Below are 22,689 nucleotides of genomic sequence, written 5' to 3'. Positions count from 1 at the left end.
GGGTTTGGAAGGTGCTGTCTAAGGAGCATTGGTGCATTGCTGCAGTGCATCTTGTAGATGGTACACACTGCTGCCACTGTGCGTCGGTGGTGGAGGGAGTGAATGTTCGTCGATGGGGTGCCAGTCAAGCGGGCTGCTTTGTCCTGGATGGTGTGGAGCTTCTTGAGTGTTGGAGCTGCACCCATCCAGGCAAGTGGAGAGTGTTCCATCACACTCCTGACTTGTGCTTTGTAGATGATGGACAGGCTTTGGGGAGTTAGGAGCTGCATTACTCGCCGCAGGATTCCTAGCCTCTGACCTGCTCTTGTAGCCATTGTATTTATATGGCTACTCCAGTTCGGTTTCTAGTCAATGGTAGCCCCTAGGATGTTGATAGTGGGTGATTCAGCGATGGTAATGCCATTGAATGTCCAGGGGAGTTGGTTAGATTCTGTCTTGTTGGAGATGGTCATTGCCTGGCACTTGTGTGATGCAAATGTTACTTGCCACTTATCAGCCCAAGCCTGGATCTTGTCCAAGTCTTGCTGCATTTCTACACGGACGGCTTCAGTATCTGAGGAGTCACAAATGGTGCTGAACATTGTGCAATCATCAGCGTACATTCGCACTTCTGACCTTATGATTGAATTTATTTACTGACTAGATAGATAAATGATTCACTTTAAATACTAGAGTAATTACTGACTTAGTTTACCAAATATTAGTCTCACTAAATGGAAGAAATAAACAAACAACTGATTGTTTTAACTAAGTAAATACAGGATTCAGTACCTGAATAACTCATTCCTGATAATTCCAACTTAATATGCCATTCTGCACTTTTAGATGCCAGCTCATTTTAGCAGCCAATTTCCCAGTTCAGATTGCTTAGCTTCTGCCCAGATACTCTTTTCCAGGCAGCTCAGATTGGTGTTCTGCCATGTTGCTTTTGATTTTTCCTCTAACAAAGGCCCTGTTAGAGCTCATAGTGTGATTTGCTCTCCTGACCTGCTGTCACCACCGGCTGTCATCAGACTTTCCAAAGACAGTTCAGCCTTGCTATATGGAGAAAGCAGAACTAATCATCTGATGCTATTGGATGAAGTGAACTCCTGAGACTTGGGTTTCAGTGCTGAAACTTACTTTGCTATTCTGTTTACATAGTAGATCTGCTTTAAGAAGCAGTTTACATAAAGAATTATATTCCAAAGCACTGGGACAGCAAGGAACGAATTATGTTAGCAAGGTTGTGATGTAGCCACTAAAATCCTTTTCTGAAAGAGATATATCTTTGAGAAGCTTATTCTGTACAACTGACTGCTACCTGCTACCCCTCTCCACCAGTTAAAATCTTCCAACATTCTGCTTTTATTTTCTCTCTATATCTGTTTTTGTGGGCTATAACCCACTTCTAATTTTCTCACCATATTAGCCATTCCCATGCTGCACAAGTCAACCATCTGAGAGCTTTCGACACTACCAATTCCAGTTGCTTGAAATTCACGTGTTAAGTAGTTGTTACTGGGCCTATCTTTTGTTCAGGATGTCCACACGGTAGTGTAGTTGAGAGGAGGAACTCAGTAGACAGGGATGATGGAATCTGCATGACATTGTGGTTCCTCAGTTTAGGTGCTTTGTATCAAAAAGTAAATACTGAAGACATTGGTGGAACTATCTTAGAGCAGAAACCAAGCCCAGCAGTTTGACAGAACAAACCTAACATTGGTGAAAATGTAATTGTTAACCAGGATGTTTCATCAATCTTGCCATTTAAGCTGCATACGTGTTAATTCAGTTCTTTTGCACTGTTACACTACGATGAGGTGATGATGGACTCCTGCAGCAATTAGAACAGATAAAAATAAAAGTTGCATATATGTAAAACTGAAATAAAAAGAAAATGTTGAAATGACAAACATGACTAAACTGTGAATTAGTCAACCTTTAATTGCTATAAAACTTAATTAGCTGCAGTAAGGGACTCAGTCTGGGACTGAAGTCTGAATCATTTAGCTGGCATACAAACAACTACTAAAATAAATGTCAATTGCCATGATTAAGTACATTTAATCAATTTGTTTCATTTAATTCGGTGCAAAAGATTATAATAAGTAGTTAGACAAACACATGATTGAACATAGATGGTTGGAATATTTCACTGGATTCTTTAAACCAGTAGGCAGTCTCTCGACTATAAAATAGACTGTAATCCAAAACCAATGAAACACTTGCTTGAGCACAAGTAATTAAGTTGGATCAGTCTGAGCATTGAGGTAGTTAGGCTAGCAGGTATTGAAGAGTTAACTGTTACATAACTGTTCAAAGTAACGTTAAGTATATGAACATTAAATGATGGTAAATATACAGCAGGTCCATTAGCATCTGTAAGGAGAACAAGAGAGAACCTAACCATCTGCCCTTGACGTTCAAAGGCATTACCATCGCTAAATTCCCCCACCATCAACATCCTGGGGGTTACCATTGACCAGAAGCTGAACTGGACCAGCCACATAAATACTGTGGTTGAAAGAGCAGGCCAGAGGCTGGGAATTCTGCAGTGAGTAACTCACCTCCTGACTCCCCAAAGCTTGTCCTCCATCTACAAAGCACAAGTCTGGAGTGTGATGGATACTCTCCACTTGCCTGAATGAATGCAACTCCAACAACACTCAAAAAAACTCAACACCATCCAGGATAAAGTAGCCCGCTTGATAGGCACCCCATTTACCACCTTCAACATTTGCTTCCTCCACCACCAGCGCACTGTAGCAGCAGTGTGTACCATATGCAAGATGCAAGGGTGTACCTGATCCTTTAATTAAAAATCCTTTCTTTGACCAATTCAGCACATGATCCCACCTACACTCTCCAGTCAGGGAACCCGGAAGCGGGTTGCTATTACCTGGCTCAGTTAAGGAACCACAGTAAAGCCCACTCCTTCACCATTTGGGTTCCCGATCCACTACTGGTCCCATCTTTTCAGAGGGGACTAAGCTTTGAAAATTCCACCCGTTGTCTCCAAGTGGTGTCTTTTTTTTTCCTGGCAAGCACCTTCATTAGTGTATTTTTGTTAGAATAGTTTCTTTCTGCTTTTGGCCTCTGCTCAAAAGATCTTACAAACTATGAAACCTTAAATGAAACGTGTGTAAAATATTTATATAAATGAAATGATCGTCTTAGAGAGATTCCAGATGCTCAATAAGATTTTTTTTTAAATGAATGGCTAGAGTATCTGCGGAGCCGTTAACATACTTGTGAAATTTAAACTTAAACTCTGTACTCAGCAGTTGCTGGGTGGACACATACATAGTGTTAAATTCCTGCAAGAGAATGATGGGTTTGTATCTGTTCAGAATCTGATGGACTTACTGTAACCATTCCTGAATAAGAATGCAATCAGAGTAGACAGTCCAGCTGAAGAGCTGGAAACTGACACAAGCACAATGGGTCTGTGTTTACATGAATTTCAATCCGATGATTGAAAGCACATGGAAGCACTCATACAATGAGGCCACCATGCAGACACTACCTTTTCCACAAGACTTATAGGAAAAGTCGTAGAATGTACAATATATTTCTTACTACACTGCAAGATATCGTATGGATTTGCTCCCCCCTGCTCCCACTCCATCTAGAGTTCCAAAGGCTGCATTGGTATGTTAACATCAGGGTGATCTCACCAGTAAGAGGATGGAGCTCTAAATGTTCAGAGTCATTTCTCAAAGCATCGCTGTTCCATAAAAGTAAACTTATTTAATGATATATCAAATGCAAACTTTTTTATTTCTCCTGAATACTTTGTTAGTATTTTAATAGCACACATTTATTGATGTGCATATGGTATTGTGAATCAGTAAACCAAAAAAAGGGTCATGACAGGACACTGTTAGTAATCACCTTGCAAATGAAAATCTTTCCATCAAGCTTCTGATTTAAGTGTCAAATTTTTTAAATCTCTATCAGATACGATAGAAATTTACTCCAACATAAACATTTATTATAAAGTGCTTGGATTTTCACCTTTAAGATTATGCCTAGGCATTTCTTGTAGAACTGCAATGCAGAGCAATTATTAGCGTGTGCTTAAATATGTTGGACCAATGATTGTCTTATACTCCAATATGCTGTTCTGTAATAATTCACTTTTCAAATGTTCTTATCAATGTCCAAACCAACACCTCTTGTTGAGTTTTAATATGCTGTCATTCAATTCCACTGATTTCTTCTGCCTGCCTAACTATTTTGTGACTTTTTTGTTTTCATTTCCTAACTTTGGTCTAATGACTTATTTCCTATAAGGTATGAAGAAGAAAAGTGTATAAAAAGAAGGATGAGGTAAATTATGATATTTCAAGCCATGTTACAGGCTGTAGCACTGCCCTTCTTTGCAGAAAACTAACCTATTACTGTTGGGTGATCTCAGCAGTAGCTACATTTGCTTGAATGTGCTGATCTTTCTTTCTGCTGTCACCTTACCTCTACTCTTTAGCTGTAACACTGGACATAGCTTCATTGGCAGACGACGACAACAGCAAATTGCATTTATATAGTAAATCATCCCAAAGCATTTCACAGGAACGTAAGCAGAATGAAAGTTTACATTGACCCAAAGAAGGAGCTATTAGGACAGGTGACCAAACTCTTGGTCAACTAGCTAGGTTTAAGCAGAGTCTTGAAAACAAAGAGGCAGAGAGGCAAACAGGTTTGGAGAGGGAATTCCAGATCATAGAGGCTAGAGGGCCAAAAGTACAGCTCCCAATGGTGGGGGTGAAGGAGGTGGGAGATGCACATAAGGCCAGAATTAGTGTACATGTGGAACCTGACCTTGTGTCATCAGATGATGTCGCCAAGGGGCAGCATGTGGATGGGAAATTGGAAACCAAGATAGATCCTTGGGGGTCTCTAGAGATAATGGTGCTGTAGTGAGAAGAAGTTATTGCAGGGGATTCTGTGGCTATAACTGAATCGGTAAGCGGTGAGGGCAGTCCCACTCAGCTGGACAACAGAGGAGAGGCATCGGAAGAGAATGGTGTGGTCAATCGTGCCAAAAGCTGCAGATAAGTCAAGAAAGTTGTGGAGGGATAGTGCACTGCACTGTGGTCACAGTCACGTGGATGTCATTTGCGGCTTTGAGGGCCATTTCAGTTCTGTGGCAGGGGCTGGAAACCTGATTGGAGGGGTTCAGAAACAGCTGCGAAAAAGGTGGGCACAGATTTGGGAAGGGACAACACATGCAAGAACTTTGGGGAGAAAAGGGAGGTCGGAGATGGAGCAGTAGTTTGCAAGGACAGAGGGGGTGCTGGTAGATTTCTTAATCAGCTTGGAGAGGGTATGAGAGATACTAGTTCTGATCTATGGTAGGGGAAACATGGGCAGAAGCTTGGCTTAGTGGGCTGGGGAAGGGAGGCTTGAGGCATAGGTAGCTGAACAATCTTATTGTTCATGAATTCCTTGCACATTTTGCTGGATTTGAGTGGAGAGGGCAAGGAAGAAGGGTTTAAGGTGATGGTTGGTAGTGGAGATAAGAAGCTGGGAGTTATCTTTGTTTTCCAGGATGATTTTGGGGTAGTAAGCAATTTGGGCAGAGAAGAAACATAGAAAAATAGGAGCAGTAGGCCATTCGGCCCGTTGAGCCTGCACCGTCATTCAGTACGATCATGGCTGATCATTCAAACTCAGTACCCTGTTCCCGCTTTCTCCCTGTATCCCTTGATCCCTTTAGCCAATAGTGCTTGACGTGATGCAACTAGATCTGATGATGAACTGTTAGACCAGTTGTGCATCATAAGCTTTCAAGTTTACGATTCTTGATGGGGGCTGTACCAAAGGAACCGTCCCGACTGGGAAGAAACAATGGCTTTACACAGGCTAAAAGCATCAAAGATGGAAGTGATTGAACAGATCAGTAGTGGCAGAAATGTTGTGATGAATGGAAGGCAAAAGGCTAGACATGTGAAAGCTTGAAATTGCCATTGTAAGTGACTTCGGGGAGAGTATTTTTCTGGGAAGGATATAGAAAGAAGTGGATTTTGAAGAAGACACAAGTAAGGTGGAACATGGTGAGATGCTCAAAGGAGTGAAGGTGCCACAGGAGTAGAGGGACAGACCAAGGTGAAGCTTGATGATTAAGGGCCAGGTGAGATGGGTTTATTCAAAGTAACAGATAAGCAGTAACAATAGACAATGCAGTCCATTATAGTAGGCTACAGAGCTTTACCTACACCACCTCCACACACAAAATAACAAGCAATTTAAGCCTTCCTTAATTCTATCAGTAACATTAGACCGGGATCAGATTCGTAACATAATTGATGCATAGAATTTCATCTGATCCACAGAGTTCCAAGTCCTTATTTTGATGGCCTATGTGGAATTACCACAAGCCCATCCTAGACATACTTTCCATCACTTCTCAATTTGAGTCAAGATCGAATGGTCATTTGCCCAAGTGGCCATGTTTCATAGGAACAGGAGTAAGCCAGTTAGCTCCTCCAGCTGTTCTACCTAACTCCATATACCTGCCTTTGCCCCATATCCTTTAATGCCTTTGATCAGCAAAAAGCAATCTCGAGGTTTAAAATTAACAATTGATTAAGCGCCAATTGCTATTTGTAGAAAAGAGTTCCAAACGACAATAAATAGTTGAGGCCTCAATGCAGATACTTGCGGCACACCAATAGTTACATCCTGCTAATTAGAGTACCTACCCATTATCCCTACTCTGTCTTCTGCCACTCAGCCAATTTTCTAACCGTCAATAAGTTGCATTCAATTACATGGACTTCACCTTTAACTAACAATCTCTTAAGAGGGACTTTATCAAATGCATTCTAGAAGTCCATATAAATAATATCCATAGGCACTCCCCTGACCACTGCTTTAGTCTCCTCTTCAAAAAATTCAATCAAGTTCATCAGGCATGGCTTACCCTTTACAAATTCTTGCTGGCTCTCTGATGAGCTGAAAAAGTCATCTTATCCTTAATTATAGACACTATTAATTTCCCAACTACAGATGTTCGACTAACTGGTCTGTAATTCCCTGGTTTCCCCCTCACATGTTCCTTAAATAGCGGAGTGACATGCACAATTTTCCAATCTAAAGGAACAGTTTGCGAATCAAGAGAACATTGAAAATTATAGTTAGTTCTGGTTATATTTAAGTCCAGGCAGTCAGTGTCAGCAGGCTATTTCATCATAGAGGACATCACAGCCAAACCTACAACTGATGTTCCATGTAGGCACTTATTAGCAGGGGTCAGGAGTGGGAACATTGATATTTTTCCTACTCTGATTCAGGGATCTGGAGGTCAATTTTAGAGCCGCTACTGCCACGCCAGCTGACATCAGCTATGCACATTTTTCCCCCCTTTGTCAAGCTAAAACTGTAGAGATCAACTTTTTGGATCTCTTTAAATAACTGAAGTTTTCCTTCTTTAACCCTGAATGAATCTCATTGCTTTACCAGGTTACTGAATGCTGAATATTAACAATATCTGACTAAGTGGCTGCACTTTTAGCTTTCTATAATAAGCATATGATTTTTTTTTTAAACTGTCTCGGTCATGTATAGCTCAGTTATAAAGGTTTCTGTATATTGAACATTCACAAACAATGACAGATGAAAGCTGTTGAGGGCATTCTGAGTTGGAAGCACTAGTCATCATGTAAAAGTGCTCAAAATCTCTTCATTTTAAGACTCGCATCAGGCTTAGCAGCATGTTAAAGATAGCATTGTTTCGCTTTGCAGTTGTCTCACTGTTTCATTTTAATTACCAACATTATGCATGCTTTTCTCCTGCAGATTGGATGAAGAACTAAGAGACACATCAGACACAGCAAAGTAAGGCAAAGTGCAATGCCATCAGACGAGTTTTATTGTTATGTTTTAGTTTTACTTGCTTATTTCTCTCAGGCTCTGCATCAAAGATTATTTCCATAAGCAAGCCCCTGCCCCCTACAAATTTTAGTGTGTGGCTATATCTGCAATAAAATCTGATAATATTGTATTGCCCAGGAGTCAAATAGAAATTTACTGTGTTTAACCTACTGGATATGTCACAAACCCTCTTGTGGCACCTAGACTTGGGAGAGGGGCAGAATAAACAATATCACAATACTGTATAGGCCATAAACTACAGAACAGATTAATTCAAAATAACAAATAAGCAGCAACAATAAACAATGTAGTCCATATGGCAGTTTACAGTATTTTACCTAAACCACCTCCATACATAAAATAGTAAGCAATACAAGTCCTCATTAATTCTGTCAAAATATTAGACGTGGATCAGCATTTGTAACATATTGATACATGGCGTTTCATCCGATCCACAGGGTCACAAGTCCGTATCTCAGTCACCTTTAAAGAATTGTCATGGCTGTCCAAGACATACTTTACATTACTTTTGAATGTTAGCTAGGATCAAATCAATTCAAATATGTACCTGAACCTGGGTTCAAATCCCACCAGTCAGTTTGAGAATTTGAATTCAGTTTAAAAAAACTGGAAGTATAAAGCTGATACCAGCAGAAGTGACCATGAAGCTGTCAAATTGTTGTAAAAATCTAACTGGTTCACTAATGGTCTTTAGGGAAGAATCATAGAATCACAGCATGTTTAAGGCACAGAAAGAGGCCACTTGGCCCATCGTGTCTGTGCCGGCTGAAAAACGATCCACCTATTCTGATCCCACCTTCCAGCATTTGGTTCGTAGCCCTGCAGCTTACGGCACTTGAGGTGCATATCCAGACTCTTTTTGAATGAGTTGAGGGTTTCTGCCTCAACTACCCTTTCAGGCAGTGAGTTTCAGACCTTCACCACCCTCTGGGTGAAAAAGTTTTTCCTCATCTCCCCTCTAATTTTTCTACCAATCATTTAAATCTATGCCCCCTCGCCACTAAATTTTCTGCTAAGGTGAATAGGCTTACCTCCACTCTATCCAGGCACCTCAAAATTTTGTACATTTCAATCGGATTTCCCCTCAGCCTTCTCTGTTCCAAGGAGAATAACCCCAGCCTATCCAATCTTTCCTCATAGCTGCATTTTTCCAGTCCTGGCAACATCCTCGTAAATCTCCTCTGTACCCTCTCTAGTGCAATTACATCCTTTCTGTAATTAGGTGACTAGAACTGCACACAGTACTCAAGTTGTGGCCTAACCAATGAGTTATACAGTTCCAGCATAACCTCCCTGCTCTTGTATTCTATACCTCGGCTAATAAAGGAAAGGATTCCATATCCCTTCTTAACCACCTATCGACCTGTCCTGCTATCTTCAGGGATCTGTGGACATTCACTCCAAGTTCCCTTACTTCCTCTACACTTCTCAGTATTTTCCCATTGTTCATGTATTCCTTTGCCTTGTTTGACCTCTGCAAATGCATCACCTCACACTTCTCCAAGGTGAATTCTATTTGCCACTTTTCTGCCCATCTGACCAGACCATCAATATCTTCCTGCAGCCCACAGCTGTCCTTCTCGCTATCTACCAGACGGCCAATCTTTGTGTCGTCTGCAAACTTCTTGATCATGCCCCCTACATTTACATCCAAATCGTTAATTTACACCACAAAAAGCAGGGCACCCAGTACAGAGCCCTGTGGAATGCCATTGGAACCAGCCCTCCAGTCACTAAAACACCCGTCAACAATTACCCTTTGTTTCCTGCCACTGAACCAATTTTGTATCCACCTTGCTGCATTTCCCTGGATCCCATGGGATTTTATTTTTTTAACCAGTCTGCCATGTGGGACCTTGTCAAAAGTCTTGCTAAAATCCACGTAGACCACATCAACTGTACTATTCTCATCTATCTTCCTTGTTACTACTTCAAAAAATTCGATCAAGTTGGTCAAACAAGATCTTCCCTTAACAAATCCATGCTGACTATCCTTGATTAACCTGTGCCTTTCTAAGTGACAGTTTATCCTGTCTCTCAGAATAGATTCCAATAACTTGCCCACTACTGAGGTGAATGTCTTATCTGGTGAGGCCTATATGTGACTGCAGTCTCATACCAACATGGTAGACTCTTAACTGTCTTTGAAGTGGCTTAGCAAGCCATTTGTTTGTCTCAAACCATGAATTGGAAAGTGAGGATTGGCAATAAAATGCAGCCTTGCCAGTGATGTCCACATGCTGAGAATTAATTATTTAAAATATTTCAAGATCAAATAAAGAAACCAGTCATACTTAGAATTAAAGACAGAATGTTTGCAGGCTAGGAACTGTCCACTTAATAGGGGTAAGATACAAAATATTTGCAGAACAAAACAAGCAGCTATCAGGAAGTGTCTCTGATGCTATGAATGTAAATCTATTAGCAATATTAACATATTAAAGCCAACTGGTTTCATGCCAGCAGTTGTGCCTGTGGGAATGGATACAATGCCAAAAATACACAGTCCCCGATGGGTTATTTAAGTAAACCTAATTATAACTGAAATTACTGTAAAGAAAGATAGAACAAATATACACATTGGACAAAATACTTTGCTTTATCAAAGTTTTGTCATCCCATATTATTTATAATTAAACCTATAATTTTCAAAATGCATTACAGAAGCTTTGGCCTTTATGTTAGCCTGGAGGCAAGTTCCATGCAGGAGGGGCTGCTTTGAGGTTGGGAAACCCGGAAGAATGGGTTTCCCAAATGTCTTACAATTTTTAACTGCAGAGCACCTTTAAATCTTTTTCTGTCAGTTTCCTGCTCACAGGCAGTTTGATTGACAGGCCAGAGCCCTGTCAAGCGGCAAGGTTGCAGCCAACGAGATCAGGTAGGTCTAGTGGAGAAGGTGAAGTGGGTGCGGGGAGTTGCGGCAGATCACAGGGCTCTCTGACCCCTCCTGGCCCAAAATCAATGCTCTAAAAGCACTTAACTCATGGATTCAGCTGTTCTTGTCTACTTGCACCTGTCAGGTTTCCCAAAGCCTGGAAAACCTGACCGACATGAGTTAAAATAGAATGACTGTTAAAATCAAGGCTGACAGCTTCATTATCATATTTAAATGACTGACCCACCCCTCATCCTTCTTTGTTAAAACCAGAAGTGGGCACATTTAGAGGCAGGTTGGGTTCCTTTTATAATTTATCTATCCCAATTGTTAATTCATATCCTGGGACTGTTTATGATTGCCAGCTTTACCTTGCACACCATCCATTAGACCCACATTAAGAAGTGGAAAAGAGAACTTTGGTCATGTCAACTTTCATTTTTCAGTGACTGCAAAGTCCCAAATACCAGTGAAAATTGTTGCATATATTGTCCAATTACCTTTCCTGGTTCAGGAGTCTGTAAGGGTGTAATGCAAGGGATTCCTTCACTCTTGTGTTAGGTCTAGGATGAAGCTGTAAGGTGAATTTAAGGCAAGAAAGGAGAAACAGTTGCATGGACAAAAGGGTCCAGCATACAGTTACTGAATACCTTGCAGAAGGATTCAGTCTTACTGCAGGCACAACTCTGTCAAAGGCCATCATGAGAAACTGGATAAACCTGTTGGTGAAAAACAAGTGTGGTACTTGGCACTGAACTTGAATGATTTGAACATCAAGATAGCTGGCATATTGCAGGCTGCCCTATGTCGGTATTTCTAGCACACTAAAGATATCTGTCTGTCCATTGTATAGGTGATTAGAATACTCTGAGACTCTGAATGACAGCTACTGAAAGCATTATCTTTGGCAAATAGGAGTACATGTGATCCTATCCAGAATTCAGAGCTTACCATGTTTGGGTTGCAGAGGGTCAATCAAGCACTGCTGAAACTAGCCACCCCCACTAGGGGACCACCGTTTGCTGGAAGATAGTGCATGTCCAAGCTGTGGTCTGAAGGAAAGTAGCATTATCATATTTTATGGTGAATGATGCTGTTCAGGAAAAGCCCCTGGTATCTGCTGTCCATCTTGCTGGGGCTCAAATCGGTACTTGTGAGTTGCCTAATGAAAATTAGTGATTATCCATGAAGAGGGGGAGGGAGAAGTAACAGGAATCTTTATGATGTTGATATGGCATCAAGGTGACAGACCTGGCAATGAAAATTTGGAATCAAGTCAACTCTCTGGTAGAGTCCTGAGCTCAACAAGTCTAAGGCACTGCTAATAAGTGTCCTAACAGCCTGGCTGATTATTAGGACCTGGAGGGATAGAATTATTACAGGAGCTAGGAGGCTTGTATTCTACCCACAAAGTCCCAGATAACCCTGCTAATCAGTGCCCTGACAGCTAGGCTAGTCCTGGCTAGCAAACAGGGAAAAGCTTACTGGTGATCTGTGCCAGTAGGCTGTACAGTTTTAGCTAGTTAAATTCCACTGGTACCTGTAGCCCCAAATGCCTTAGCTCTGCTATCCTGCTACTAAGTTCTTTGAAATTCAATAAATGAGGTGTACTCTTGTAGAGAGGGAGAGTATGCACTTCATATTGAGAAAACAGAAATTCCATCTCTAGAATTATTAGCTTGTTTTGGAGACTCTTAAACACAGTTTTAGGTTTCTGTGTACACATCCTTGTCTATAGCGTGTCTATAAAGGCCAAAATATAAATTTTTCACTATAATGAGCACAAAACCTTGCCTCTCCTTTGAATAAAATAGAAACATAATCATCTGTTCATTTTTTTTTTATTCAATTGGTTGACCTGACACTATATGCAAAATTGCTTTAATCACATGTTGTTTGGTTCTATCTGTCAGATACATATATTAGATCCTCTGTTTCATAATTGCTCAGGTTTGGCTAATTGAACTGTAATGTCTCTGGCATGTTAACAAGCTAATCTTGTTTATTGTTCCCTTTGTTTTTTTTGGGTTTTCATTACCATAGAACTAGCAGGCTGTCGATTGAATCAGAATCACCTTCAGGGGAACAAGAGTAAGCATAACATTATAATTGGAATAAATCATCTGCAGTGTTTTGTATTCATTCTGTGTGGGTGTCCAGTTCTATCTTACATAATGCAACACAACACAGAATTGCATTATGGATTCATTGGCACAAACTTGATTTCTGCATCATAATATCCCTGCCCAATCTCTTTCAATCAATGATCAACGCTTTTCTCAGAAAAGATTTTTTCACTTCTCTTTAAACTATTTAGAAAAATCTATGCGATATGCTCACACTTGATAATTCAAAATAGTCCAGCAGATTGTAATAGCAAAAGTCTCCTCATGGTTATGTGCAACAGTCATTCATCAACAGGCTTCCTTTTATTGGCAGATAGATGTAAATGTTGATGAATGCTGAGTTTAACCAGATTGCAAAGTAATCCATTCAAATATTTAAAAGCCACTTTGAGCCCAACTACTACAGTGCAGTGCACTTGCATTAGAATCATAAGGATTATCATTCTTCTGCTCTACAGCATGTTGCTGATCTGACATCAACAACAAAAACTATCTGCTTTTGCTGCCGAAACAAGTGGATTTAGCATTAAGAATAAGCAACTTTATATGAAATACTCATACGATCAAATGATTGTGCAATAGAGATTACCTACAACTATTTCACCAATATTTAGTTAACATTTAGGATGTATCATTGTGCAAGTAAGATATCATTGTAGCAGGAAAATTATAAAATATAACCAGTAGTGAAATCAACTGTGTTTACAAAAGCAAAATACTGTGGATGCTGGATATCTGAAATAGAACAGAAAATGCTGCAAATACTCAGCATGTCTGTGGAGACTGAAAAGCATAGTTAATGGGCGGTATTTTATGCTCTCGCCTGTGGCAAGTTTGGAGGCGGGAGGGCATTTAATCAGGTGGGGATCCCACCACCTTCCCTCTTCAAGCTCGATTAAGTCCATGGCGGGATGACCCGCGGACGGCCTTCTGCCAATTTAGGCTCTTAAGGGGCAATTAATACTGCTGGTATTAATCCAGTGACGGGCTGGCATTTCAGCATGCGGGGAGCACACATATAAACCCATGTGGGTTGTTTATGGTCCTCCAGGGAGTCCCTCATTCAAATGTATTCGAAGCCTGATCGGGGGACCCGACATCTGGAAGGGGGCGCCTGCTGAGAGCCACCCCCCTGCCCTTGCTGTCAACCCCCCTACACCCACCCCACCAATGACCCCCATCCCGCGAAACCCCTCCCACCATCACTTGCCTCTCGTCTGGGCCGCTCTGCGATCCTGGGCTTCCAGTGGGTGTTCTAGCAGCAGCCAGTGCCTCCCTAATGGCGATACTGAACAGAAGAGCTGCCGGCCTCTGATTGGCCAGCATCTCTCGGCAAGTGGGATTTCCTGTGCTTCCCAGGGAAGGCCCGCCAGTGGCCTCTCAAGTGCCTTCTTGTCGCGTAGTACAATAGGCCCTCCCCAAAGGAGCCAACGCGGGTCTCTCTGTGACTCTCCAACTGCGGTCAAGACTCCCATTGATTCCATAAAATTTTCCCCTAATTTTACAGATCTTTCATAAGGTTAATTGGCCATCATAAATAGGTGGTAGGGAAATATAGGGACAGGTGGGAATATGGAATTAGTGTAGGATTAGTATAAATGGGTGGTTGATGGTCGGCACAGACTCGGTGGGCTGAAGGGCCTGTTTCAGTGCTGTATCTCTGAACTAAACTAAACTGTGCTCAACTATGTTTGCATTATTATATCCATTCAATTCCTTGAGTAAACTATAATTTTCACTAAACTCTAAACTACTTAAACCAAGATTAGAATTTTTTTCCAACTCTCCTCTAGAGATAGTGATTTATGCTGGGTGTAGTTTCACATAGCCTGGTAGCCTTTGATACCTCACCCAAGCATCCATTATTCATACATTGTCCTTGATAGTGATTGACAGCAAGGTATTCAACAGCTTAGGACTGGACAGGCCCAATCCTATCCTCTCCTGATACTCGCCCATGCATACCTCTTGCAGATATCAGTGGATAATGGTCAGGAGTGGAAACCTTTGCTATTTTTCTAAATCCCCTCAACAATGGCTGGGATCAATTGTAGCACCAGAAGTCTTGCCACTAGTTGAGATCAAATAACTGAATTGAGACCAGTAATTGAATTTGGGATTAACGTGTCCCACGTTAGGCGATACATGTATTTCGTGTGCCAACAGGATAGGTCTATCTGTCAGAAACAAAGCTGTAAGTCTTGACTTTCAAGCAATTGTGCTTGCTTGCATGCAGTTGCTCGCTACCACTAATGCTATAAAATATGCCGCACAATGTAAATAGGATTGATTCCATAGCAATGGGAAACTCGGCAATTTACAGGGTTGCTAGTTTGAGGCCATTCTGCGTTACAAACACATCAGTATCAGATCAGAGTAGATGTTTGTTATAAAGTACAGATTTTTTAGCTTTAATTGTTCACCTCTGTCTCTCTTTCCCCTGCTTCTTCCAAGGTTCTCTACGCCCCCACCCCCTGTCCAGGAAGCATTGGTTTGCTAGAGTATGTTTCCAGAGTCATCAGTTCTTTGCTACTTTGCCCAGTGAACATTCTTTATGTATGGCCCTCTAACAGTGAGTGTCCATTCAACTGGGAAGGGCACCACACCGTCAAGTACAATACTGCCCTCCAATTCACACAGAAGCACTTGCAACAGAAGTTTCTGGAGTGAGAACCCTGGTCTAATTTTCTCTCCCTAACCCAGGGCACTGAGAAAATCGTTGGGAAAATTCTGGAATCTATTATTAAGGAAGCTAAACAATGGACTTAGAAAATTATAGTATGATCAAAGTGAGTCAACATGGTTTTATGAAAGGGAAATCGTGTTTGACAAATTTAGTAGAGTTTTTCGAGGTAACTAGTATTATAGATAAAGGAGAACCAGTGGATGTAGTATACTTGGATTTCGAAAAAGCATTCAATAAAATGCCACATAAAAGGTTAATATGCAAGATAAGGGTTCATGGAGTTGGTGATAATATATTAGCATGGATGGGAGGATTGGTTAATGGACAGAAAGCAGAGAGTAGAGATAAATTCAAGTTGGCAGGCTGTAACTAGTGGGCCTGAATTTTACCGTGGGCTTTGGGACCCCAATGTCGAGGCAAAAAAGCAGGTACTGAGCCGGTACTTGCCGGCTGCTGGATCAACTTGGCAATTTTACCACAGGCAGCCTCCTAATTGGCTGCTTGCAGGTCTACCATCCAATTACGGATGGTAAGCGAACTCCTGATGCTGCTGGCCCAATCAGAGGCCCAGCAGCTCTGAAGCCTCAGCAGCGCCACTGGGAGAGATGGTCGCTGCTGAGACAGGCAGACGGGAGACCTTGGGGGCTCGGCCAGGTAAGTACAAAAAAAAAAAATTTAGGGGGCTGATGTTTGGAGGGGCAACCCCTCCGGAGAGATTGTGGAGGCCGCTGGGGCTGCCTTCCCTCCCCGCAGTCCCCTCTTTGGGCCATCGAACCTCCGTCTATAGTGGCGCCCCAGACTGTTGTAGTGAGGCCACCTCCATTAAGCTGACGTCTCCCCATGCAGCAGGGATTTGCCCTGCCATTCTAAAAATGCTGGTGGCTGCGTAAAATGGCCCTTAGCGCCTTTAATTATGCAAATTGATTGTCTGCCTCCTTGGAGGGGGCAGCTGATCAGCAAAACAGCCTGCCACCTTGACGTGGCTCTCTGCTATTTTACTGGAGGCGGTCTCCGGATAAAGGGTTTATCAGGTAGGACTGAGATGAGGGGAAATTGCTTCACTCAAAGGGTTGTGAATCTTTGAAATTGTTTACCTCAGAGGGTTGTGGGTGCTCCATTGTTGAGTGTATTCAAGACTGAGATACAGATATTTGGTCTCTCGGAGTATCAAGGGATATGGGGAGTAGGTGGGAAAGTGGATTTGAGGCAGAAGATCAGCCATGATCATATTGAATGGCGGAGCAGTCTCGAGGAGCTGTATCTTATTTCTTATGTTCTTGATGCTGACATTTGCACTTCCATCGCTCAAATTAATATTTTTAGCTTCTTGGATGTTTTGATGAGTTTATTCAATGGAAACTGAGCAATTCAGACTAAGAAGGATGAGATTTGATCTGTACTGAGATAGTTTATTTCAGCTGGAGTATCCGTAGTCATACGGTAAGTGATTTCTGCTCCCCTTGTTTCAGGAAGGAAGATAAAGCTGCATTCGCGATCACTAACCGGTGACCGTTAGAAATACACATGTTAGCAAAGGCAAGGATAGGTTCATACTCAGTTATGATGCTTCTCGTCATCAAGAAACCTGATGACTCTTACTGTCCAGGTTCATTCGTGTATTGTAGCCACTTGGGTGAGGTACGAGAGCACAACCAACATCCATGCAGTGGTACCCCAGCCAGGAGTCCAAACATTCAGGAGAAAAAGAAGACATGCCCAAGTTCCTGACATGCTCTGTGGAATCTGTATTTTTTAAATTACTCCTTATAAAAATAAGGATAATCAAATGTACTTCGAGAAACTTACAGTGCTGTACCATGAGGAGAAAATCAAATATGCCATTTGAAGTTGATACCATTCTTAACATTTCTCTAACCACAGTCAGCACAGTATTGAACTTGCTGTGTCTGCTCCTTCACCCCAATTTTGAAAACAAAAACTATGGCCGGAATTTTACGCCACCCCAACGAGCGGGATGGTGGGGGGGTGTGGGGGGTGACGTAAAATGGAGCGGGAGGCTCAGGCAGGCTTTCCCAACCCACTCCCGCCTCCGCCACCCTTTACGTAGGGCGGGGGGAGGGGGTGAAAAACAGCACGCCCGCCCCAGGCCAATCAAGGCCCCTAAATGGCCACTTAACGGCACCTTAAGGGCCATGGCCCGCCTCCACGCAGATTTTACCTGTGGAAAGCGGGCGTCCTGGAGCCAGGAGAAGCTGCCTAACGAAATCAGGTAGCTTACCAGCATCCTGGGGTGGCCCTCATGACCCTGTTCCCGATTGGAGGGCCGCCTCCGCTACCCCAAACACCCCCAAGACCCAACACGTTCCCCCCCCCACCCCCCCCAAAACCAACCACCCTTGCCTCGCTGGGACCCGACCGATTACCCCCAGCGAGGCAAGCAAAACTTACCTTCCTCCCGGCTCCACGTTTTCTTCTACTTTCAGCTGGGCTGCAGTCCCAGCGTTGGCCACCCTCCCCGTGACACTGCTGGGACTAAGAGCTGCTGGCCCGCTGATTTGCCGGCAGCTCAATGAGGTGGGACTTCCTCCCTGAAGCAGGTGGAAGCGGGTTCGCCACCGACTTTTACATCGGAGTCCCATCCACCCACTGTAAAATTCTGGCCTATATGTACAAAATAAATACTGTGTGTGGATTTCCTTTGTGTTTTATTTAATGTTATTGCTGCAAGAATGCTAAAATATATTTTTCTCTCTTTATTTTTTTACCCAGAGCTGAAACAACACTCAATAAACAAATGGAGTAATGATTGAGCAAGGACTCCCAACTACTGCTTACGACTTTTCTTTCTGACTAGCAATAGTACCAATTAACTTCCTTCATTAATTCCGGACTTATCTGTTTACATGTTGGTTGTTCATGTTTATTTTATGAAGTGTTACTCTGTGGGTCATAAGTTGAGACAGTTGTGCCTGTGAATAGAATGTAACAATAATATTGTGCTAAGTGACAAAACTATACATCTAGTTAAGAACTTTAAATTCATAATAATTGTCTACTAAAAAATCTGAATTAGCATTGCCATAATCTAAAGGGAATCTCCAAATGTCAAATTGCCTCCTCACCCATCCCCGCCACCCCAACCGTTTTCCCAGTCAGCAGTAAAATAAACACCACTTTTTGATCACTGATGGGAGGAAGCTGACGATGTGAGTTTCATTTGCAGATCCTTTCACTTTTTTGCAAATGAGTGGAGAGGGGAAAGGAGATCTGTTTATTTGAAAATTCAAAATGCTTATTATATTGAACTCTTCAAGGACAAATTTTGTTTGATCACCTCTTTCTGACATAGCTAAACCATGTAAGAAAGGCTTTAGAAGTTTTCATGCTGTGTTTTATATGTATTTTGACAACAAATAGCCTTTCTTGTGTAGTAACTGAGTGGGGGTGATTTATTTTCAACTAATTCTATTGCGGCAAACAAAAAACTTGGGGGACGCGGTGGCGTTTCACTGGACTAGTAATCCAGAGCCCAGCTTAATACTCTGGGGACGTGGGTTCGAATCCCTCTATGGCAGATGGTGAAATTTGAATTCAATTAATAAATCTGAAATTTAAAAAGCTAGTCTAATGGTGACCATGAAACCATTGTCAATTGTTGTAAAAACCTATCTGATTCAGTGATATCCTTTCGGAAAGGAAATCTGCTGTCCTTAACTGGTCTGGCTTGCATGTGACTCCAGACCCACAGCAATGTGACTGACTCTTAAAAATGCTCTCTGAAATGGCCTAGCAAGCCACTCAGTTCAAGGGCAATTAGGGATGGGCAATAAATACTGGCCTAGCCAGCAACACCCACATCCCACAAACAAATCTTTAAAAACTTACCCTCAAGAAACTTATAAAAACAATAATTTTTTTAAATATAGCCATTTATAAAACATATAATTTTCTAAATTTGTTTCAAGGTCAGTTACTGTTGCCTACTTCATTTGAGAAGTTTGGGCTATCTGTATTATCCATAATTTCATGATCACTTGTAGGAGATTCAGATCTAGCCCTAGGTATTCCACGTCTCTACAATGGGAGCTGGTGAACTAGAAATGTAATCAAGGGTAGAGTTACAAATAAAACTCTCTTGCTTAGGAGTTCTAAAGCTCACAAAGCCAGCAACTCCAGGGAATTTATGTTTACTCTGAACTAACCATTTTTAAAACACAGTAGCTCATGCACTGTAACACGAGCAATCCTGTCTCAATGCTGTGGAGATATCAAAATACCTTTATTACTGTAATACAATTAAATACACATTTTTAAATAATTGTAATTGGAAACAGCTTTGTAAAGTTAATTTCTTCAATGCATATCTTTTTTCATCCTTTTCCTTCTCCATTTCAAGTTCCCTTCCAAATCACACAAAATTCTGACTTGGACATATATCACTGTTCTTTGATCATCATTGAATCAAAATTGAGGAACTCCCTTTCTAACAACACTGGGGGAGTATCTTCAAGCTGTTCAAGAAGAAGGTCTATCACCACCTCAAGGGCAATTGGGATGCACAATAAATGCTGGTCTTGTCAGCGAGACCCACATCCCGAGGATGAATATAAAAGCAATGAACTTACCTGGTCTATTTAGCTTCACCATTTTGAGCTTAAGACTTCTGTAAGTACTAAGTTCAGAGCAGAATGTCCATGAATATTTTATCTAGTGTAGATTTTGTTTATAGGAATATTTTGTCACGTCCCATACAAATCCCAGTTCACAACCTCCACCGATGCCATTTATAAGTCAGTTGGTAGGACCAACACAAGTGTCCTTCCCTTAACAGCTATACGACTGAGATTGATAAGGCACCCGCACAGGGGTTTATCCCAAATCTTTTCTTATATTTGTGATTTATTACCATTACTGTGATTCTATTTTATTCTCCTTTTGTGTTTTTTTTTTATTCTTAAACTTATTATTTAAATATTATGCTGTCTTTTTTTGTTTGTGTAGCTCCTTAAATTCAAAGTCATCTTTGGATTTTTTACACTTTTGTGAATCTGCTAACTGTGCAATATAACATGGAGATTTCCTTTAACAAATAGCCATCTACATTGATGGTGGCCAAATTAGTAGTTTCTAAAATTTTATTTTTGAAAAGACGTCTTATTTCCTGAATTTTTTTTTTTAGCAAATTAGAAAAGTTTAGATGCAATACTCTAAGTTTAACTTGTAATTTTAGTAAGCTCGTGTTGTATAGTTTAAAAAAAAATTACATGTTTTAATGGCTATATCTAACTTTCAAGATTCATTTACCCACGAGTGGTCTTTAGCTTATTAGTATAGCATTGCTTTTAAAAAGAGGATTACAGATTTCTTGGGTAGATCTTGATTCATGTAAATTAAATATCAATTATGAAAAATATTTGCATCCAAGTTTAGCATAAGATTGCTTTCTTAAGGTGTGTGTATATATGTCATTCCTAAAATTTCTGTAATGCTTTTCTGCAGCATTCAAGATTTCGAACAAATCTACTTGCATTAAAGAATAGCAAGAAGGATGCATCATGCCCTGGGAAGGTTTACAATCCCATCCGGAGTTGGATTTATTATTTTCAGTGGGAGAAATCCCTAGTTAATCCACTTCCATAACGAAATCACTTGACCAATGAGTGCTGTGATCCCCTTCTCCCAAATATTGTGTTTTCTCTCCTCATCTTGCCCTAATCCCATAGTTTATCTGCACAATTCCTCCCACATGTGTTTTTAAAAGTCATTACTCACTAACATGTTTGTGTCATTCAGCAGATCATGGGTGAGCTTCCAGCACTTTTTCCCTTTACACACAATCGGCTTGCTTGGTGGCAAAGCCACATCCCAGTCAATAAACTGTTACTGGTGACTTAGAAAATTTGCAACCAATGTGTGTTGGAATCTTAAGCATGTTCTGAAAGTGTAATGGAAATTCATTCTTCATTTGGTAAATTCTAAATACTCTCACTCTTTGCATTCCTAAGTTCATGGTCAATAGATTATTGTAAATGAAAACTATCAGAAATGTTTTTTATTGTATCATGTCTGTAGTCACTCATAACGGCTTTTAAACATGGTTAGAAAATCTAGTGTAGTTAACGGCACCATGCAAGTCAGAAATTACCAATTACATTTCAGTAATATTTGGTTTCTATTAAAGTGTAGTTTATGTAAGTGAATTACACTGCCAAACAGTATAACTAAATGGACCATTTAATGGATGATTTCACTCTTTATTAGGATTTTAAAATAAACTACCTAAAGTAATTGCAAGGAAGATGCAGGTGTTTCTCTAAAGGGCACATTTTTCCTATGTGACAAGTGACTTAGCATTCGACTTTCTGTGCCATATTAGCTGCACGGAATTTAGAAAGGTTCAGCTTAGGATCATGGTCAAATTGAGCAATGCTATTTCAATGTAGATTTCTGCACTATCTCTTTTGCCATAGAGACTTCCGAATCTAAGAAAAATGCTGTTTATGTTAGGGAATTAAAGATGTCTAACAGTTAGAAAACATGTGCATGCTTGGGCAGAGGCTGCAGCACTACTAAAGGAGGAAACAACACCTTAAGTGTAGCTATACCTGCTGCTCTGTCTGGCTGCTATGGTAAAGCAATGCCCTCTGCTATTGTATCCCTTAAGGCATTATTACCGTGAAAATTTGCTGGTCATCCTTTATGTGAAAATATGATGTGAAACTTTACATATCCTTAAAATGGTAACTTGCACTATTAAATGCTGTGCTGTCCTTTATAATGTGTTGCTTTTTTATTTGAACTATAGAGCACTAGAAAAGTAAAGAGGTCTGAGTCGGGAAAGGTGAAAACCATTTGGAAGGTGCTGTCGAAGGAGACTTCATGAGTTGCGGCAGTGCATCTTGTAGATGGTACACACTGCTGCCACTGTGCGTTAGTGGTGAAGCGAGTGAATGTTGAAGGTGGTAGATGGGATGCCAATCAAGCAGGCTGCTTTGACCTGGACGGTTGATGAGTGTTGTTGGAATTGCACCCATCCGAGCAAGTGGAGAGTATTCCATCACACTCCTGATTTGTGCCTTGTAGATGGTGGACAGGCATTGGGGAGTCAGGAGCTGAGTTACTCGCCACAGAATTCCCAGCCTCTGACCTGCTCTTATAGCCAC

The 22,689-nt window shown here is 41.2% G+C and overlaps 1 protein-coding gene across 4 annotated transcripts in view; it reads left to right on the top strand.

Annotated features, from left to right (window-relative positions):
* The window catches only part of LOC137369191 (protein prune homolog 2-like), a 558,836-nt gene extending 536,532 nt beyond the window's left edge, over window positions 1-22,304 (top strand). For 3 of the 4 annotated variants that reach the window (XM_068029989.1, XM_068029992.1, XM_068029993.1), the window contains 4 exons: window positions 4,279-4,314; window positions 7,783-7,821; window positions 12,797-12,844; window positions 18,296-22,304. In XM_068029989.1, the coding sequence (XP_067886090.1) occupies window positions 4,279-4,314; window positions 7,783-7,821; window positions 12,797-12,844; window positions 18,296-18,329 (157 nt within the window). In that variant the 3' untranslated portion in view covers window positions 18,330-22,304. The remainder of the gene's footprint in view (window positions 1-4,278; window positions 4,315-7,782; window positions 7,822-12,796; window positions 12,845-18,295) is intronic. The other variant, XM_068029990.1, reaches the window with a different exon arrangement.
* Window positions 22,305-22,689: the final 385 nt, after the last annotated feature.

This window comes from Heterodontus francisci, chromosome 4 (genome assembly GCF_036365525.1).
Source record: "Heterodontus francisci isolate sHetFra1 chromosome 4, sHetFra1.hap1, whole genome shotgun sequence".
NCBI classification, from domain to species: Eukaryota; Metazoa; Chordata; class Chondrichthyes; order Heterodontiformes; family Heterodontidae; genus Heterodontus; species Heterodontus francisci.
This window is presented reverse-complemented; position numbering and strand designations above follow the sequence as displayed.